Raw genomic sequence first — 21,014 nt, forward strand, 5'->3', positions numbered from 1 at the left:
ATTTCTCTGTGTAACAACAGCCCTGCCTGTCCTGGAACTCCTTCTGTAGACCAGGCTGGCCTCGAACTCACAGAGACCCACCTGCTTCTGCCTTCTGAGTGCTGGGATTAAAGGTGTGTGCCACCATAACATAGTCCAAACTGTTCTTAAATTCTTTTTTTATTTCCATCCTGAAATTCTTTTCTGCAATGCAGTCAAGGATGCAACTTAGCTAAATATAGTGGTGTGTCCTTTAATCCCAGCACTTAGAAGGCAGAGGCAATTGGATCTCTGAGTTCGAGGCCAGCCTGGTCTACAGAATGAGTTCCAGGAGAGCCAGAGCTACATAGAGAGTCTCTGTGTCAAAACAAAACAAATAAAAGCAAACGAAAGACCCAGCTTTACCATAGTGGAGGTTCCAAGGAGAAGATGTCTACTGGCAGCATTGGGCTGCCTCCCTCTCTCCAGAACCTCTGACACTCCTGCCTGAGTCTCCAAGCACTAGAATTACAGACATGTGCCACCATATCTGACTTGCACTTCATAGAAGGCATTTTCCTGTCCCAGCCCCGGATGTCACCCCTCCTGACTCCCCCGACCTCCTAATCAAGCTGATGCCCCTCACCCCCGGCTCTCACATTGTGCCCCACATCTGTGAACACACCATCTCATGCACACAGAAAGAGGACAGGCAATGTGCTGTGGAGTCATGGCATGTGAAGGGCTCCTGGCTGCCATGGGCATCTAGTACCCTTGGGTATTGGCCACACACACTGCAGGCTCAGTAGTGATACATGGCGAGGAGCCACCATCTTGGATAGAGTGGACACAGCATTTCCATCACACTGCACTGGAAACTGCTGCCCTTGAGTGGACACTGAGGGGGTAGACCTCAGGGAGATCAGCTGTGGAGGCAGCTTTGGGTTGAATACTGTCCCCTTCCCCTCAAAACAACTCATGACTTCCTAGAGCCTCCAAATGTGACCTTGTTTGCAAACAGGGTCGTCACAGATTTAATTAGGTGAAAATTTAAGACAGGGCTGTCCTGGATTTAGAACGAAGAGGCCGGAGACACTGACCTAGGAGAGTACAAAGCCATGGGCCAAGGGGGGTGGGGAGAGCAGTGGGAGTCAAAGGTCAGGAGGTCAAAGGAATGCCGGAACCCCAGATGCTGAGGAGATTGGGGTGAATTTTCTCAGAGCCTCAGGGAGTAACCAGCCCACCCACACCTTAGATTCTTACTTCTGAACCCGAGCGCCATGAGAATGAATGTCTGCTCTTTGAAGCTCCTTGGATTGGGACCCTCGGTTCCAGCAGCCCTAGAATTATTATCTGTCACCTGGGTCCATAACCTTAGCACTCCAGAGAGCCTGAGGAAACAGAACTTGGTGGAGGGAAATGGATTCGTTTATAGTTTGCACAGACCGCGGACAGAAGTACTACAATTTGTTGTATCTGTGGCCGTCTTCCAGTGTATAGGAAGAGGCCAGAGCTATGTCTCAGAGTTGTGTCATGACTTAGCCTATCCCATGGGGGAGGCCACCGCACCTCAGGCTGCCTCCATGTCCAGTCTCAGAATGAGGGGCACAGATGTCTCTATTTAGAATTTAGAATGTCTCTTCTGTCCCACATCCTCTCTCATCTATAGCAGGGGACCAGGACCAAGGCCCCCTGCTGCTCAGTGTCGGTCTGCAAGGCTCACACACAAAGCCTGGGTCCCACAGAACAGCCTCCGTCCGTGGCTCCTGCCATTCTCCTCTGCTTGCCTTGTAGGGGAGAGTCTCTGCCTTTTCTCCTCCCTTGCAGCCCCCACGCCACCACCCGTGATGTCCAGGCTCCTCAGTGCCACCTTTACTCTTGTTTGTGGCCTCTTCTTCCTCCTCCCTTGGCCTGACCCTGTCCCAGCGGCCTCAGAGGGCTCTGGAAGTCCACAGCCCTCACTCATCCCTGAGAAGTCCGAGGAGACCCCTCCAGCACCCTTGGGGGGCTCCTGCTCATCTCCTTTTCTGCAGGTCCAATCATCATTGACGGCTTGCCTGAAGGACAGGCCCCGGAAGACAACAAAGCTCCCCTTCTAGAAAGAGACCTATCTTAAGCTCACTTGTGTTGTAAAGAAGTATTTTCAGCTATTCTCAGAGTTCCCTCCTCACTCCCCCAAATGTGATGCAGGGACAGAAGTATGTATGCCCTGAAAGGTAATAAACCAGCATGAACTGATTACGTGCGCTGACTGCATGGGCCTGGGTGGGCTCCCGATTCCTGCCTCTGTAGCTGGAAAGCTGTTTGTTATGTACAACACCACACCATCCTTCCTCTGGGAAGCTCCAGAGCCTGGGATGTTTAAGATTCTAGAACAATCTGCTTGCAAATACAGCGTCCATTCATCTCCCTGTCCTTAAGAACTTGGGCCAGGCCTCCGCTTGTTTAGAGCTCTGTGCTCTAACCCACCCCACAGTCCCCTCCCTTGTCCAGCAGGGGCTCTGGGCACAACACCAGAAAACAGCGAGTTTTCCAAACTGGGTCCTCTTGCCTGGGCCACTGGGTTCCAAAGGCAACTGTGCCCTGTGTCTGAGGGCCACCAACCCCTCAGCTGGAAGTTCTGAGTCACAGTATGGCTGCTTGAAAAGACAGTGATCTGCCAGGTGGCGGTGGCACATGCCTTTGATCCCAGCACTTGGGAGGCAGAGCCAGGCGGATCTCTGTGAGTTCGAGGCCAGCCTGGTCTACAGAGCGAGATCCAGGATAGGCACCAAAGCTACACAGAGAAACCCTATGGGGTGGGGGAGTGACATTCCCCAAGGCTGAGTCAGACCTGACTCACCAGATCTGCAGGGCTCTCCACACAAAGCCTGGGTCCTACACAGCAGCAGCAGCAGTCTGTGGCTCCCACTCTCCTCTGCTTCCTTGCACCCGAGAGCCTCTGTATTCCTGCTCCTGCAGCTCCCATGCCACCCACTGTGAGGTCCAGGCTCCTCAGCACCCCCTCGTTGTTGGTGGTCCCTTCCTCCTTCCCTCTTTGCCTGATCCGAAGATCAGTTAGTCAATGCTCACTGAGGGCTGCAGCATCTCAGTGCAGGAGAAGCCAGGAGATGCCACTCCGGCAGTCAGGGGATAGGGCGTCTCTGCCCAGCCCAGCAGCCACAGAAGACTGTCCTCTGCTGCTCCAAACAGGGGTTTGCACACTCCTCAGAAGCCAGGAGAACACCCAGAGCACACATGCTCTCTCCTCCTCTCCCTCCCCTGCTTCCCTCTGACTCTTAAGCCATACACAGCCTTATTAAGTTGTTAGTGTTGCGTCTGCATTCATGACATCAGTCACTATGAGAAGCGTTCCTTCCAACAACACAGACTGGCACATCACACACAGGCTTCGAAATGATAATAACAGAAGAAGATGAACACTATCCACAGGCGCAAATTCCACAGGCCTGAGATTAATCCACCGCCCGCTTCTCCCCCTGTCTACAACACGGCATCACTAGCTGTCCCCCTGTCTCTACACCAGAGAAGCCCCATTAGGTGCCCAAAGGAAGGCTCCCCAGAGCTGTCACCCGTGGCAGGCACAACACGTTCATCATCTTGTCCAGTAAAACAAGGCAGAGGGTCTGAGTGGGTCACAGTCTACTTGGAGGGATGTGGGAGTTGGTCTATCTGGGGCTTTTTATTTAGCGTTGCTAAGGGTTCCCTCAAAATCGGCGGGAGATGAGAAAACTTGGAAGAGTCTCTCTGTCCTGTAGGAAAGCCCAGAAGGCTGTGACATGCTGGGTAGAATGATCTAGATGAAAGGATGACACCTGTCGTCCCAAAGACCGGGTTTGGCATAGCCTTCTCTTTCTCTTCCAGGCCTCTTGTTCCCCTCCACAGCTCCAAGAGCCTGCTTCCTGCCTCCTTTCTCTGGTATTTAAGTCCAGAACCTTCCATTTCCCATTCTCGTCCTCACCACGTGATCTCTACCAAGCCCAGCCCCGTAGGCCACAGCCTCGGATCCCCAAACAACATTCATTGCGTTTGACCACTTACTAATGTACTGAAGTCCCCACAGCTTCTAAGGTGCCTTGGCTGACCAAAAGCACCCACTTAGGTGGCATGCCATTCTTTAGTTACCTTTAGCAAGTCTCCAGATTTGGCTGTAGGACCCTGGGAAGGTTGCACTACCCCTAGGTGAGGCCCCGTCTGGTTACACCTGGAGGATATAACTGACTCCTAAGAAAGAGTCCTGGAGGGAAGGTGGTCCCTGGCTCAGAAGTGCCCATCAGCCCACGGAAAACTGAGGAGCAAGAACCGGAGTTAAAGACAGGAGTCAATGTTGAATGCTGTACGAAGCCCTGGAAGGGGAAGAGGTGACCTCCTTTGTGACAAGAATGACCCCAGCGGGAGACTGCCAAATGTGTCCTACACTAAGTGCTCACCGGAAACAGAGAAACAGCCATGGGGGACAGAGGGAGCCTGTGACAGCCCACCATCCCGCAAGTCCTAAAAGACTGTACTGCCCAGTCTGGGGACCAGCCAGATGGTTCACCTACCTGCCACCTGCAGAATGCCGTGTCTGGCCACGTCATAGAATGGGTGATTCGTGCTCAGCGTCGGGTCCTGGCTGGCCATGGACACTACTGAGGGCCCTCCTGTGGCCCCCAGTGTGGCTGTCGCTTCCTGGTCTCTCTGTAGCTCTGCTGGGGACACAGGAATTAAAGGGAGTCAGGGGGCAAGCTAGGTTAGGGGGACCTATCGCCAAGCATTGACAAATCACTATTAAATACTATTGGTACACCATTAATAGTTAGCCTTTGCTGAAACCATCCTTTTCCAGGTGGATTTTTGTTTTAAGCTGAGATGTTGAGAGCAAGGGAAGCCGACTTCCTAGTTAACAGCTTTTAGACCCTTCCCTGGTGCCTTGCTGTTTTGAGTGGATAATTATCCTCCAAGTAGCCAGCCACGCGTGGCTGCTCTGAGCGCTACGCAGGGCCTGGGGGAAGCCCCACGGCAACTACAGCTGCTTGCTGTGGAAGCACGGCTCTGTCTCCCAAGCTCTGTCTAGCCACACCCACTTCAATACCCAGCCCCGGACTTTTGCCAGTTCTGTCTCCTGAAGCTGTCTAGCCACACCGTCTTCAACACCCTGCCTTCAGCCTCAGGGAACTCTTGATGAGCCTGCAGCCATTTCTACCCAGACCCGAGGGAGAGTACTTCCCCTGGTAACCCGGCAGAAGGCCTGTGATTGGCAGAGTCCCTCACTGGAGTGAAGGCCTGCCACAGTTGTTAAAGATGCCCCGGCCAGGCAGCTATGTGAATGAATCCCTTTGGGACTCAGAGGGAGGCCGTTTCCCGTATCACCCCTGGGCCCATTCAAGGCTTCTCTCTGGTGTCCATTTCTTGCTCAGTTCTGACTTTTTCCCCCTTCATTTTTATTAGTTCTTTCATACAATGTGTTTTGATCATAGTCCCTCCACCAACTACCCCCAGATCTACCTGCTTCCCTACCCACCCAACTTTGTGTCTTCTGTTTCTTCCTCTAAACTCATGAAAGTCAAATCTGTGCTGCCCATGTATTCTTGGATTTGTGGCCTTTCACTGGAGCACGGTTCACTTACCAGGGGCTACATTTTTTAAATTATTTATTTATTTATTTATTTATTTATTTATTTATTTATTTATTATGCATACAGTATTTTGCCAGCATGTACGCCTGCCCAGCAGAAGAGGGCACCAGATCTCATTATAGATGGTTGTGAGTCATCTTGTGGTTGCTGGGAATTGAACTCAGGACCCCTAAGAGAGCAGCCAGTGCTCTTAACCACTGAGCCATCTCTTCAGCCCCAGGGGCTGCACTCTTAAAAACAAAAACAAAAAAACCCGGAGTCTCCCTCCCCTTGCAACTACCAATTGCCAACGGCACCTTAGCTAGGGTGGGGTTTTGTGCCCACCTCCCCTCTCCATGCTGGGGTCTTGTCTGGGTTGAGTTATAGGCAGAGTGAGCTGAGCAGGTAACAGGAAGACGGGTAGGTGCTGGCAACAGCAACCATAGCAACTGGAGCAGCAATAAAGGGCAGCTGAAGCTGTGTGTTTGTGTGTGGTGGCTCGTGCCTTTAATCTCAGTACTCGGGAGGCTGAGACAGACAGATACCTGTGAGTCCAAGGCCAGCCTGATCCTCATAGTAAGTCCAGGCCGGCTAGGGCTATGCAGTGAGATGCTTTCTCAAAACAAAAAAACAAAAACAAAAACCCCAAACAAAGAATACAGATGGAGATTTCCAGAGACTGCCTAGGGCAGAAGCAAAAGAAGAACAAATGTGGTAGACACAAGAGCTGTGCAGGTCTGAAGAAGTTGAAGGCCCTAATTGCTATGAGAATTCCAGGAGCTGTCAAAAGTCTCAGGGATACAGACACCAGGCCAGAGCCGTCACACCAGCCACTGTGAGGGCTGGATACAGACACCAGGCCAGAGCCGTCACTCCAGCCACTGTGAGGGCTGGATACAGACACCAGGCCCGAGCCGTCACACCAGCCACTGTGAGGGCTGGATACAGACACCAGGCCTGAGAGCCGTCACACCCACCACTGTGAGGGCTGGATACAGACACCAGGCCTGAGAGCCGTCACACCAGCCACTGTGAGGGCTGGATACAGACACCAGGCCAGAGCCGTCACACCAGCCACTGTGAGGGCTGGATACAGACACCAGGCCCGAGAGCCGTCACACCAGCAAGTGTCACCTGCTGCTGTCCCCTGTCACCACTGGCTGTTGTCAGGAAGCCAAGTTTTACAGCAGCTGCCCAAGCGCTGGGGCCCCGTGAGGGCTGACCACCACCACAGAGAAGGGGACTGAATGCCCCTCAAACACGCACAGACAGAACTTGTCAAGATCGTGTGGGGCAAGGGTGGCTGACTCTGCCATTCCCTCCTCTACAGTGCTCAGCAGGAAGATGCCCACAGACAGGTGTGAGGCCTACAGTCCAGGCGCACAACCCCACAGTAAAGGGGCTTCTGGCCAGCAGCCAAAGTGAACAACTGTCAGTCAGCCCCCAGCATCCCTGGGCCCCAGTCTCTCTCTCTCTCTCTCTCTCTCTCTCTCTCTCTCTCTCTCTCTCTCTCTCTCTCTCTCTCTCTCACACACACACACACACACACACACACACACACACACCATGCAATTGTACCAAGGACTGAACATGGAGCCTGTGTCTGGCCAAACCCCAAGCTACTAAAGAAAAAAAAAAAAAGAAAGAAAGAAAAAGGGGAAAAAAAAAATCAGGAATGATCACATGACCCAACTCAGCCAATCACAGTAGATCCAAGACTTTTAAGCTCATCTTTTCTTTTGTAGTGTGTGTGTGTGTGTGTGTGTGTGTGTGTGTGTGTGTGTGTGTGTGTGTTTTGTTTTGAGACAGGGCTGGCCTCAAATTTGATATTCAGCTGAGGATGACCTTGAACTTCTGATCCTCCTGCCTGGGATTATAGACAAGCGGCACCATGCTCAACTTTATATGCGGTTAGAGATTGAAGCTAGGGGCTTGGGCCTGCTAGGCAAGGACTGGACCAACTGAACTATACCCCCAGCTCTAATTTTTGTTTTTGTCTTTTTAGGGCAGGGTCTCATGTAGCCCAGGCTAGCCTTGAACTGACTATGTAGTTTAGGATAGCCTTGGACTCTTCATCTTTCTGCCTCCACCTCATGTGAGGACTCCACCCAAGTCTTTGCACTCCTGTTGAAGGCAGCCTTTGGAAACCTGACCCAAGAGTGGAAGGCTACCCCTTTATATCTGGAACTCACGTCCAGGACTGTTTCCCAGAAGAGCTTAGATTTTTCAGTTAATAACTGATGGGAGAGGATTTCAAAACCAGGTGAATCTTTAAACACCAGACAGGAGTCAGTAACCGTAACCTGACACAGCCCCAGGCTGGGCAAGTAAAAGCTTAGCAGCACACACAATGTCTGAGGAGTGGCCAGGCCTGGGGAAGCAGCCCAGTGAGAGATGACAGAGGGCTCCTTTAAACAGCAGAGAGCCAAGAAAGAATGATGCAGACCTTGCAGGTGGCCAGGCCATGGGAGATGCTCTAGTTATCCCCCAAGAAGACTGTGAGGGGAGAAGTAGCCATGTCCACTGGACCCTTGCCATCCCCACAGACCTATGAGCTGAGGCTGGTGTGTGTGGTTTGTAAGACACATGTCTGAGGAACTGGGAGACTCAGAGTGTTCACTGTCTTCATTTTGTGCACACTACCTGGAGAGACCACAGCCTATTGGAATTTCTGTTTAAAAGTAGCCCTTCCAAATGATGAGAAAGAGCTATAAAGAAAATAGTCAGATCCATAAGATGGTTCAGGTAGTAATGGTGCTGTGGGATGGTCTGTATGCCAAATTGCTCTGATTGGTCAATAAATAAAACACTGATTAGCCAATGGCCAGGCAGGAAGTATAGGCGGGACTAACAGAGAGAACAGAGAAAACAGGAAGGCGGAGGGAGTCACTGCCAGCTGCCACCATGACAAGTAGCATGTGAAGATGCCGGTAAGCCATGAGCCACGTGGCAAGGTATAGATTTATAGAAATGGATTAATTTAAGATGTAAGAACTAGATAGCTAGAAGCCTGAGCCATTAGGCCAAACAGTTTAAATAATATAAGCGTCTGTGTGTTTATTTTATAAGGGGGCTGTTGGACTGCCAGGGCTTGGCAGGACCCGGAGAGAAAATTCTCCAGCTACATAATGGAGCTTGTCATTAAGCCTGACAACCCCAGTTCCATCCCCAGAACGCACAGTGGAAGGACAGAACTTACAAGCTGTCCTCTGATCTCCACGTGTAGGTCACGGCATACCCGTGTATGTTCCCACACACACAAAAATAACTAAGTAAGTAAATAAATAAATGTAATTAAATCTTTTAAAAATAATAATTTAAGCAATTCTACAGGGTCTGGAAAGATTCCTCAGTGGTGAAGAGCATGGCTGCTCTTGCAGAGGACCCGGGTTCAGTTCCAGCAGATACCTGTATGTAATTCCAGTTCCAGGGGAGTCAGTGCAGTCTTCCAACTACAAGGACACTGCATGCATGTGGTACACATATACACATGCAGGAAAAACACTCCTATTTATTTACTGGTTTGTTTGTTTTTCGAGACAGGGTTTCTCTGTGTAACAGTCCTGGCTGTCCTGGAACTTGCTTTGTAGACCAGGCTGGCCTCACTGAGATCTGCCCACCTCTGCTACCCAAGTGCTGGGATTAAAGGTGTGCACACAGTTATTTCACATGTTTTAACAAGTCCCAGGCAACCCTTGTAGTACAAAACTTCTGTCCTGTAAAGCATTTTAAAACTCTGGTTGACATTTAGAATAATTAGTAAAAGCCAAGCGTGAAGGGTAGCACAAGATAGTATTCCTATCTGCACCAAAGAACTTCAGGGCTGAGGATGCGGCTTGATGTTCATGCATGAGCACCTGAGCTCAAATCCTCCAGAACTCAAGTAAAACAGCAAAACACAGCAGCACATACCTGCAGTCACAACACTGGGGAGATGGTACAGGAGTGACTCTGGGGATCACTGGCCAGCCAGTCTAGGGGAATCAGTAAGATCCAGGTTCAGTGAGAGACCCTGTCTCAGAAAATAAGGTGGAGAGTGACTGAGGTGGACTCTGGACATTGACATCTGACCTCCACAGATAAATGGACACACGGGGTTGTGGGGGCAGGGAGGGAGAAGAACAAACTTTAATTCCTTGACCAAAACACAGTCGAGCTGACAAGTGTATGTCTTCAAATACAGATGGGAAACTAAAAAATGTAACCAGGAGACATCACTACAGACACCACAGCAGCTTTGTGTGCTGATAATCAGGGAGGTTAGACCTCTCTAGGATAAGGTATGAAACTTGTTAGAACTCATGATACTGACTAGTAAGTGTGAGGCCAGCCTGGGTTGTACAGCAAGACTCTGTCTCAAGACAAAAACACGCTTCCTCCCAATCTTCAGGCTACAGAAATGTTTAAGAAATATTGCCAAGAGCTGGAAGCAGTGGCTGAGGGGAAGCGCCTTTCTCAACCACAGTGCCCTGAGGAGAACCAATCTCTACCTCTCAGAGCTCTGGGCTGCTTCAGTGCAGACTAGCCCAAGGTCACCCACAGGTCAGTGCCCAGGACAGGAAGCCCAGACTCTTTCTTGGCTTTGTGCTTCTGCAAGCTCTCTAGCATGTGCGGTGATGTGAGTGAGTTCTCCCTGCTGAAGCTCCATGCAGGGGTGTTGTTAAACTAGTCACCTCTAACAGGAGGCTGGGTCATCATCAGGAGGGGTTGCTGAAGCTTCTCTCGTGTCAATAGTGATATTTCTAGAGTCCTTGTCCAGTTGCTACACACCCTTCCCCCTCCCCATGCTATTCTATCCTCCCTGAAGCCCTCAGCCATCTGTGCTCCTGGTCAGGACTCTGCCACCAGGCTGCTGTGTGGCTCTGGCCTGGAGCTTTGCTCCATCTGGGTGGTCAGACAGGCAGGGCGGTGGCTAATTTATTGCCAAGTCCCTGGGGCTGCCAGGGCAATGCTGGCAGGAGATCCCGAAAGAAGGGCATCCTGAGTGGGGGAGGAAGAGAGAGGGCGAAGGTCCCAGGAGAGAGCCAAGGGTATGATGCCCAGAGGGGACAAGCAGGGAGTGTGTTCCATCCCTTCTACACACTTGCAACAGACACGGAGACAGACGAATCTTGACTGGAGTACCTGTAATTCTGGACCACCTACCTCCTCATCCTAATCCTGTGACATTCTTTCCTACACTAGTGTGGACAGCTGAGACACCTCAGCCCTCCCACACTTCACACAGAGACCTGGCCTGTGGCCTCCCCACCCTCAGTCTCCCCAAGCCTTCTCCGGTACTTTTCCACGTCACCTAACTCTAGATGCTGAGGCTCTGAGCTGGGGAGCCACTGGCCCAGGCCCCAGATGCATACTCAGGATCAGGTTTGCTTCCTGGCAGGGTGCAGGACATCAAGGCCAGGCCTCATCAGCCCACCTTCTCTCCAGTGCTCCTCAAATCCAAAATTATCCACACTGGAGAGCAGCTCACTGGGGACCTCACTGGTGTGGGATGATGCCCAGGCTGGGACCCCGAGCCCACACCTTGCAGGGAAAACCTACTTTATAGGTAGCCAGCAAAGGAACTTGGCCCTCAGAGCCTACAGCTCCAGACACACATAGCCTGGGGCAGCTGGCCAGGAACCAGTAATGGCCGAGAGGCCAGTCCTCACACCATCCCCAGGGCAAAGAAGCTACGCAGAGCCCACAGCCATGGCCTCCGCAGCAGTGATGGCTCCATTTTCCTCTGTCCTCTGCTTTAGCCAACCAACATGTGGGTCCTTTTCCCTTTACAAGCTCAAACTCTTTTTTTTTTAATTAAGAAATTTTCTATTCATTTTACATACCAACCACAGATCCCCCTCTCCTCCCTCCTCCTGCCCCCCCAGCCTTCCCCCTCAACCCACCCTCCATTCCCACCTCGTCCAAGGCAAGGCCTCCCATAGGGAGTCAGCAGAACCTGGTGCATTCGGTTGAGGCAGGTCCAAGGCCCCTCCCCCTGCACCAAGGCTGAGCAAGGTGTCCTACCATAGGCACTAGGCTCCAAAAAGCCCACTCAAGCACCAGGGATGGATCCTGATCCTACTGCCTGGGAGCCCCCCAAACAGTTCAAACTAAACAACTGTCTCCAGTATCCTAAGGGCCTAGTCCAGTACCATGGGGGCTCCACAGCTATTGGTTTACAGTTCCCATTAGTTTGGTCTGGTCGTCTCTGTACATTTCCCCATCATGATCTCGATGTCCCTTGCTCATAGAATCCCTCCTCTCTCTCATCGACTGGACCGCTGGACGAGCTCAAACTCTTTATCCCTTGGCACAGCCTGGACTCTTTGTTCTGAAGTCTGCATAGTCAGCCCTGCTGCACCATTGGCAGGAAGGGGCCTGTGCCCCCTTCCCGCTGCAGCCACTGAGTGGGAATTAAAGCAAGGCTCTTCCAGCATCCCACACTGCTCTCAGCCTCACCTGACTCCTGGTGTTGTGGACAGTGGGAACCCGCCTCCCAGAGGAGGGAGTCTGAACAGACCCAAGAAGGAAGCTGGACCATACTACCTCTGAGAGATCTAGGAGGTTCAGAGGATCCCTGAATCCTGTCCCCATCAGGTACCACATGGCTGTCAGGCCCAGGAGCCACTGGAGATGCTAACTGGCAGAGGTCCTAAGGAATGACTCTGTTTCAAGGTGAAGCTATACACACAGGCCCTTAACAGGGACCCTTTCATGTGTCAACTGGTTGGGCCACTACTGGCCAGGTGTTTGTTCAAACACTAGTCTCTTCTCTGAAGATATTTGTGGGTGATGTTGACGTCTAAGTCAGGTGGCTTTGTGTAAAGCACATTAACCCTCTTCAATGTAGGCAGGTGCCATCTAATCAGTAAAGACCCTAAGAGTGGCCCAACCCTCCAGTATAGGCTGGTTCCTCAGGCGTAGGCTCCATTCTGAAGTTAAGCTGGGACTATTTTGAGTCACCTCATTAACATAAACTCAGTTGTAGCTGAAAGAGCTCAAAACATATAGCAAATGATGCTCATTTTATATATATCTCCAGGTCCTAGCATAAGCTAGGCAATTGCTCTTCCACTGAGTCACACTACTCCCAGTCTCCATACTCCATATATATATCTGGCATGTGGGGTGTGTGTGTGTGTGTGTGTGTGTGTGTGTGTGTGTGTGTGTGTGTGTGTGCAGCACACCTCTGCAAACACAGAGGTCAGAGGAAGACCATCAGGTATCCTGTCAGTCTCTGCTTTATTCCCTAGAGACATGGTCTAGGTTGGCAGACAGCAAGCCCCAGAGATCCTCCTGTCTCTGCCCGCCTTCCCAGGGCTAGGGTTACAGGTGCACAGCCACACTCAGCTTTTTTTTGGGGGGCGGTTGTTTCAAGACAGGGTTTCTCTGTGTAGTTTTGGAGCCTCTCCTGGAACTCACTCTGTAGACCAGGCTGGCCTCGAACTCACAGAGATCTGCCTGCTCTGCCTCCCAAGTGCTGGGATCAAAAGCGTGAGCCACCACCACCCAGCTTCACACCCGGGTTTTTACAAGGGGGCTGGAGATCAGAACTCAGAACCTCAAGCTTGCGCTGCAATCACACTTACTCACTGAGCCCGCTCCCACCAATGTACATTTTAAAACTCCTGTCCCAGTCCTGGCTGCAGGTCTGTAGCCTCTATCCACCCTCCTCACTCTGGAGGGGAATTCTCCATGTCCCACAGGAGTGTCAGCCCTCTTGGCACCGGCACCCACATCACAGCAATCCCGCTAGGGGTGAGCAGAGATTCCTAACTCTGGCTTTCTGGGTCTTCCTAGGTGGAGTGAAGTTTCATAGGAGCCCAAGAGCCCCCTCATGCCCCAAGCAGGGCCAGCATAGTCAAGGCCCCTCATAAATGCCAGAGTGACAAGTCCCGCTGCAAACAGATCTGTCCTGCTCAGTGCTTCTGGGCCTCAGCCCTGCCCCCCAGCCTGCCTGGCTCTGCCTGTGTACACACACACACACACACACACACACACACACACACACACACACACACCTGCCTGTGTCCACTGCCTTCACTTGCTCCCTTTGCAGCTCAGTGCACTCCAGGAGTCTCCCCGATGTGGGGACTTATTCCTGGGGGAGCCATCAGCGTCTGTGAGGCTGGGAGAGCTTCAGTCTTCATTGGCGCCCAAGACCAGAACAGGCGCTCCAGCAGCAGGCATGCTATGCAAAACAGATTCCAAACCACCCAAGGGGTCTATTTATGATTCACAGCAAAGTGGTGTGCTGCTGTCAAAATGTGTTTGCATATTACACAAACAGACCCTCATAGCAATTATCTTAATGCTGTAGCTACAAATGAACACCTACTTACTTCGGGCAAATTAACTCTGGATTTACCTTAAACAGCACAGCCCATGGAGGGTGGGGCACACGGATAAAGAGCTCAGTGGATGTGCACACCTCCAGGCTCTCTCAGAACTCAGGAGAGGAGTCCCATATCACCATTCCTAACCCTCTAAGGCTCAGAAAGAAAGAGGCATGCACTGGTCATATCTGCCTCAGACACCACAGCAGGATCCATCTTTTTGTCTCAGCCAAGCTTGTGGCCATAGCCCCCTCCCCCAATGCCCACACCTTACCAACAAGGCCACGAGGTCCCCAGTGCTGGCAAGAGGCACACACAGACTACTTACTTGTCCAGAGGGAGAAATAGGGAGACGCCAGAATCTGGGCACAAGATCCAGGTGAGACACCAGGGATTGGGGGCGGGGGTGGGGAGGGATGGGGGCAACAGTAGTGAAGTCCTTGTGGCTGTCTGTCAGGAGACTGGAGTTCAAGGTATCTCCTTGTCTAACCCCACTCTCACAGTCTGGAACCCTTGCTATCACCATTCGGGCACAGCTGGTACCTCTGTCACAGCTTCCACAGCCCACGCTCAGTGCTAGATGGTGGTGGTGGTGGTGGTGGGGAGGGGGGGCTGGCTTTCTACTCTTCCTGAAAGGATGCTGAAGCCTGAGATCCCGCCTCAATGCCTAGTCTCAGTCCCAAACATCCTTCTCTTAGTTTTTCTGTTGCTATGATAAAACACTCTGACCCAGGGCTGGAGAGATGGGTCAGTGGTTAAGAGCACTGCCTGCACTTTCAGAGGTCCTGAGTTCAACTCCCAGCAACCACATGGTGGCTCACAACCATCTCTAGTGGGATCTGATGCCCTCTTCTGGCATAAAGTTGTACATGCATAAAAAGTACTCATACATAAATAAATAATAAAAATCTAAAAACAAAACAAAACAAAACAAAACAAAACAAAAAAACCACTCTGACCCAAAGCAACTTTGGAGAGGAAAGGGCTTATTTCATCTTACACTTCCAGGTCACAGTTCATCAACAAGGGAAATCAAGGCAGGAACTGTGAAGCAGGAACCAAAGAGGAATGCTGCTTCCTGGCTTGCTCACAGGCTAAAGCTCAGTTAGTTTGCTTATATAGCCCAGGCCCACCTACCTATGGATGTGCTGCCGGTTGTGGGCTGGACCCTCCCACATCAATCGTCAATCATGACCGTCCTTCACAGACATGGCTGCACAGGCCAATCTGATCTGGGAGATTCCTCAACTGAGGTTCCCTCTTTCCAGGTAATTCTAGGTATGTTGAGTTAAAAATAGAAACTAAACAGAACACTTGGCCGTCCAATGCCTGCCCAAGGCTTCCTGTTTCAGCTCTCTTCACATCAGGGGCTTCCTGAAGCCCCCATCCCCGACCCAAAGGCTGCCTCTAGAAAACAAGATGGACCACTTCCACCCCGTGCCTCTTGCTTCAGCCCCATGAGCCTCAGGTGCTCTTTACATATCACACTGTGGCCACCTCAGAGCCCTTGCACATACTGTCCTTGTGACCTAGAACACACAGCCCACACAAGGCAAGTGATCCATAGCCAGCGTCAACTCTCGTCACTGACCGAAGTCTGACTCGTAGTTCAGTCTGGATTCAACAGTCCTGCTTCAGCCTTCCCATGCTTCCTCACGGGAGTTAAGACCTCTTCTGGCCTCTGGGGATACTGCACACGCATGGCACACAGGCATATATGTAGGCAAAACACTCATACACATAAAATAAAAATAAATAAACCTTTAATAGATAAATAAGAGCTGGAGAGATGGTCCAGCAATAAGTTAGGAACACTTACTGCTCTTCCAGAGGACTGAGGTTCAGTTCCCAGAGTGGGTCACAGCCATCTGTGACTCCAATTCCAGGGGATCTAAGTCCCCTCTGGCCTCCTTGGGAACCTGCACTCATGGGCACACACCCACCCATATACAGACACACACACACACATATGTATATAATGAAAATATAATAATAATAATTTTGGGCGAAATGGATAAATATCGGGCTGGAGAAATGGCTCAGTAGTTGGAAGTTCTTGTTCTTCCAGAGGACCTGAGCTCCATTTCCAGCACCCACATCAGGTGGCTCACAACTTCCTGGAACTCCAACACTAGGGATCTGATACCCTACTCTGGCCTCTGAGAGTACTGACCAACAGATACACACACACACACACACACACACACACACACACACACACACACACACCTGCACAGCTTGAGAGATGGGGGGCATAGTTGCAGGGACCTCAGGGAGACCGAGACAATGACTTAGAGCCTGTCCTGGGAACTCAGGGTTCCAATCTACTGCAGATCACAAACCCAGCAAACCCCAGCCCAGGCATCCTGTCCCTTCAGCATTGACACTGTAGAGTTGAATTTTAAGGCCAGTGGAAAAAAAAAATGCCAAGGGTAGCTCCTAGAAATCTCCAGAATCCAGACCTGCCTAACCAGTTCCTTCTGAGAGTCCCTGGCTCCTGCCCCCTCCGATTTAAAGGTCATTTCTTGCTCCCAAGTTGGAGCTGGCTGGACTTCAGCAGGGAAGGACAGCAACACACAAATTCACTCAACACCTAGGCTTGCTCCCAGAGGCCACAGACAGAATGAACGCTAACAAGCATGATCTCTCCCAAAGCTGTGTGACCTGTTTGAGGCACTCTGCCTAAATCAACTCAGTTTGACCCCTCCATAACTGGAGTATGGAACTTCCCAGGTGAGGAAAACAAGGCTCAGAGCGGCTGGCAATTGACTCAAGGTCACACAGCCTGTGGCCAGGGTGTGGGGGCCCATTCCCAGCTGTTAACCACTGCACAGCCTAAACTGAACACACACACACACACAGACACACACACACACACTCACACACAGACACACAGACACACACAGACACACAGACACACACACACAGACACACACACACACACACACACACACACACACACGTTATCCTCCAAGCTTCAACTGCCTTCGGATGCCTGTGAGAGAAGATGGGAACCCAAAGCAGTAGCTTAGGGAGAACCATTCACCTAACCCTGCTTCAAGGAACCCAGAAACCTGGACAAACGGGCTACCAGAAGAGCCATACAGTACCCCAGATCCAAGTCTGTCCCCACCCACAGGAGCCACCCAAGAAGCCTCCAGATATCTGTGGGACATCTTCAGCAAGCATCAAATGTAAACACATACTGGGGGAAGATAAATAGTGGAAAACTTCTTATTTCTATCCCTGTGCTAATGTCTGTGACACAGGACAGAACGACATGGAAAATAATGAAAGCATAAAAAAGGAAAAGAGCCCACGAGTCTGGTTGAAGCTTCTCCCTAGACGAGAAGCAGAATTCTAGCACATTCAACACCTGCTTAAGGTCTTTCTCCATTCCCAGCTCTAAACCTGCATTTTCTAGGACTTTCACTGAAAACTCCATTTCCAGTAAAACATATCCCAAAACTCTTGTGTAACCTTAGAGGTTCTTGAATTAACTTTATCAGAATATAACCCACCTCCAGAGCTACCCATAATTTTACCTAGCAAAGAGACGAGGGTGGGGTGGGGGGAGAAGGGAGATTCTTAGCAACCTTTTGAGAGGTAATTTGAAAGCCAGTAAAATGGTCTATATGGCTGATGCTAAGACACTTATTGACGCTCCCTTAAGAAGGCCCTGTCCACATTTGGATGTATCTTAATCTTTCCTTGAGTGCTTCTCTTTCTTTTAACCCCAGTGCTTAACATTTATGTAAAAATATCTTTTGGTGGTGGCAGTGTGACGCACACCTTTATAATCCTAACCCTCAGCAGGCAAAGACAGCAGGATCTCTGTGAGTTCGAGGTCAGCCTGGTCTACATAGCAAGTTCCAGGACAGTCACAGATAAATAGAGAAACCTTGTCTCAAACCAACAACAAAAGTCTTTTAGGGGCTGGAGAGATGGCTCAGCAGTTAAGAGCATGGACTGCTCTTGCAGAGGACTCAAGTTCAGTTCCCAGCACCCACATCAGGTAGCTCACAACTGCTAGTCCAGGGGATCTGACACCCTCCATGGTCTGCACAGGAACCTGGCCTCGTGTGCACATCCCCACTCCCTCCCCACACAGACACACATAATTTAAAATAAAACCATAGTTTTTTTTTTTTTTTAAAGTAAAAAGAGGGTGTCGGAACCATTAGAGCTGGAGTTACAGTTGGTTGTGAGCCACTACATGGGTGCTGGACCATCTCTCCAGCTCATAAAAACTCTTTTAATAAACTGCAACTCTTCACTGCGAAGCCTCCCTCCCTCCCTTGTGTGTTTTTGTTTCCTTGAGCACCTCCCTTTCCACTTTTAACTAAACTTCAACTCTGTTTCACACTGCCTAGTCCTGAAATTCCCTTTTTTGTTGTTGTTTTCAAGACAAGGTTTCTCTGTAGCTTTGCGCCTTTCCTGGAACTCGCTTTGGAGACCAGGCTGGCCTTGAACTCACAGAGATCCACCTGCCTCTGCCTCTCGAGTGCTGGGATTAAAGGCGTGTGCCACCACTACCCGGCTGAAATTTCCTTTTAAGTGGAAGCCGTAGATCCTGGCCGAGGTCCCTACAGGAACTTCCTCAGGCCACTGAGGGCCAAAGTATGGAGGTTCACATCTGCCTCTCACTGTACACATCTGGAAGAGCAGGCAGTTGCTGGAGGGCTTCCAAAGTCTCCAAATTTCATCAGCCTGCTCCCACCAAGGCAGATTCCAAGCCTGGCTTCCATTTACCAGTCCTGGGGCCTATGATTCTCCTGCCTCAGTTTCCCCATCTGTAGAAGTGGGCAGTGCCACTGCCATCTCAGGAGGCTGGTTTGGGTGAGGAATGAGGCAATTGGCATGCAAGGATGACTTGACTTCTGCTAGGGGACTTTGCAGATGTGGAGGCCGCTCCCCACAGCAACGTGGCCAGCTCAAAATCCACTCACCTAGCTAGGTGTAGTGGTTCATTTTCGTAATGTCAGCATTTGGAAGGTTGAGGCAGGAGGATTACCTAGAGTTTAAAGCCAGCCTGGGCCAAATAGTGAGACCGGTCTTAAAACAAAATAAAATAATCAAGCTCTCCCAAATCCTCCTGAAGTTTTATCTGAATCATGTGACCAGTGCCTCAATTTTCCCCACCAGTGAAATAAAGGTGATTTAGGGATTGGGATGGGTTTCTAGTGTGGTCAGGCACCTCCAGGTGACAGTCCTTGGCTAACCTATTATATTTTAGTTTATTATTAGAGACAGGGTCTCACCCACCCAGGCTGGCTTCAAACTCACTGTGTAGCCAAGGATGATTTTCTGTCATGTCTGTGGTAAATGCTGGGATTACAGCCTTGGGCCACCACACTTCTGGTTTGTGTGTCACAGGGAAACAAACCACGGGGCTTTGTGTATACTAGGCAGGGGTTCTATTAACTTAGCTACACCTCTAGCCCCACCTCCTCTTTAACTGAAGCCACGTCTGGGTCCATTATTGACATGGTACCCCAAATCTGCACTTAGAGACGCCAGGACTCACAAGGTGATTAGCCAGGAGAGCACCAACCTTATCCAGCTCTCCCAAGTTGCACTTTACTGTGAGCTGATCCAAGCACATAGCCTGGGCACGCTCACCTCCACCTCTCCTGGACCTTCCAGCAACCTAAGGGCCATACCCCATCTGCTTATCTCCCACCCATCTTCCAGCTCAACTGCAGCCTCCTCCAGGAAAGTCTCCACACCCCCTGCCTTTGATCACAGAGAGCTGATTCTGGGCTCCGGAGAGCTGGGAACCCGCGGGAGGCTGACCTGACTGACCCTCTGGGAGTAGCCGAGCTCAGACTTCCAGTCCCTTGCCCCCTCCCCCATCCCGGCGCTGACTCGGGGGAGGGCTTGGCGGGGCATTCCATAAGGAACTCCCAAGCATATTCTGAAACGACAGAGGCCAGGGAAAGTTGCCTACTTACCAAACTGTGGAGTCGAATTGAGTTTTCACCTGGACTCAAGTTCGCCCCGACTCTCGCTGACAGCGCGCACTCATCCAGTGTCTGCAGCCTGGGACCAGTAAACAGTCCCAGACGTCCCCACCCCATGTCAACAGGACGAAGGAATGCCACCCCTCCCCCCTGGTGGCCTCCGCAGTTTCCCCAGCAGAGCCTCGGCGCCCAGCAACGTTCTCGGGAGGCCTTTGCCAGATTTGGGAAAGTGAAAGAAGCCCGCGCAGGCTGCCCTGCCTAAGTGGGGACTTCCGAGGCCTATAAATCCTGGGAGTTGGACCCAGTGTGACAAGATGACCCAGACAGACCCCAGCCTCGGGCCCCACGTGCATCCTCAGCACCCGCCCCGGCCTCAGTGTTCCCACCTGTGAAGCGGGAATGATGCCACCATGATGAGCTCAGGTTTGGTGCGGGAGCCCAGCGGCCAGTGCCGGGTGCTGACCCCGGTGGTCCAAAGGGGACCGAACCCGGGTCAAAAGGAAGCGAGGAAGGTAGGGGGCACAGAGAGCAGGGACAGGGTGGGGAGTGGAGGGACAGCCAGGGGAAGGTGGGGTGGGAAGGGGCCGGGGCCAGGAGCACAGGAACCGCGACTCCCCCCGCCCCCAGGCAGTTCTCCCAGGGGGGACTCACCCGACCACAGAGCAGCTCACCTGGCCTCTGCAACTCCAGCCGCTCACCTGGCCAGGCCCCTCCCCTCCAGGCCCCGCCCCACGTCAGAAAGCGCACAGCCCGGAGTCCTCAGGGTGGGCGGGATCAGGGCAGGTGACTGTGGCTCTAGGCGGGAGGGAGCTGAGGGACACTGGCCCTGGGTCGCCTCCACACCCGCTGCCAGCCCGCAGGTTAACCCTCACTCGGGATGAGACGGGAAACCAGAGATCGGTGCTGAGTTAGGAAACGGAGCCCGCATCCTGGATCACCCGACCCGCCGTCCCAGGCCTGACTCAGGCAGCTCCCTCTCCCCTCCGTGCGTCTCTGTCCCTGCCCGAGAAACGAAGCCAGGGCTGGAGACTCAGAAGCACTCCCACACCCCTATGACTTGCCTCCAGGCACAAGAAGGTCTTGATGTCCTAGGGAGAGCAGACCAGAGGTGAAGGGAGGCACGAACGTGGCTTTACCAGAGCGTGTACTTCTGCCCCCAGGCTGCCGCTTCCTCCACT

General features: G+C 51.7%; 1 protein-coding gene across 7 annotated transcripts in view; it reads right to left on the bottom strand.

The window, feature by feature from the left end:
- The window catches only part of Arhgap8 (Rho GTPase activating protein 8), a 45,863-nt gene extending 25,075 nt beyond the window's left edge, over nucleotides 1–20,788 (bottom strand). The window contains exons 1-2 of one of the 7 annotated variants that reach the window (XM_059247058.1): nucleotides 20,508–20,788; nucleotides 4,503–4,646 (exon numbers count right to left, since the gene is read on the bottom strand). In XM_059247058.1, coding sequence (XP_059103041.1) covers nucleotides 4,503–4,581 — 79 coding nt within the window. In that variant the 5' untranslated portion in view covers nucleotides 4,582–4,646; nucleotides 20,508–20,788. Of the gene's footprint in view, nucleotides 1–4,502; nucleotides 4,650–9,467; nucleotides 9,774–19,827; nucleotides 20,373–20,487 lie in introns of those variants that run through there. The other 6 variants (XM_059247059.1, XM_059247056.1, XM_059247062.1 and 3 more) reach the window with 6 other exon arrangements.
- Nucleotides 20,789–21,014: the final 226 nt, after the last annotated feature.

The sequence above is a fragment of the Peromyscus eremicus genome, chromosome 20, assembly GCF_949786415.1.
Source record: "Peromyscus eremicus chromosome 20, PerEre_H2_v1, whole genome shotgun sequence".
NCBI classification, from domain to species: domain Eukaryota; kingdom Metazoa; phylum Chordata; class Mammalia; order Rodentia; family Cricetidae; genus Peromyscus; species Peromyscus eremicus.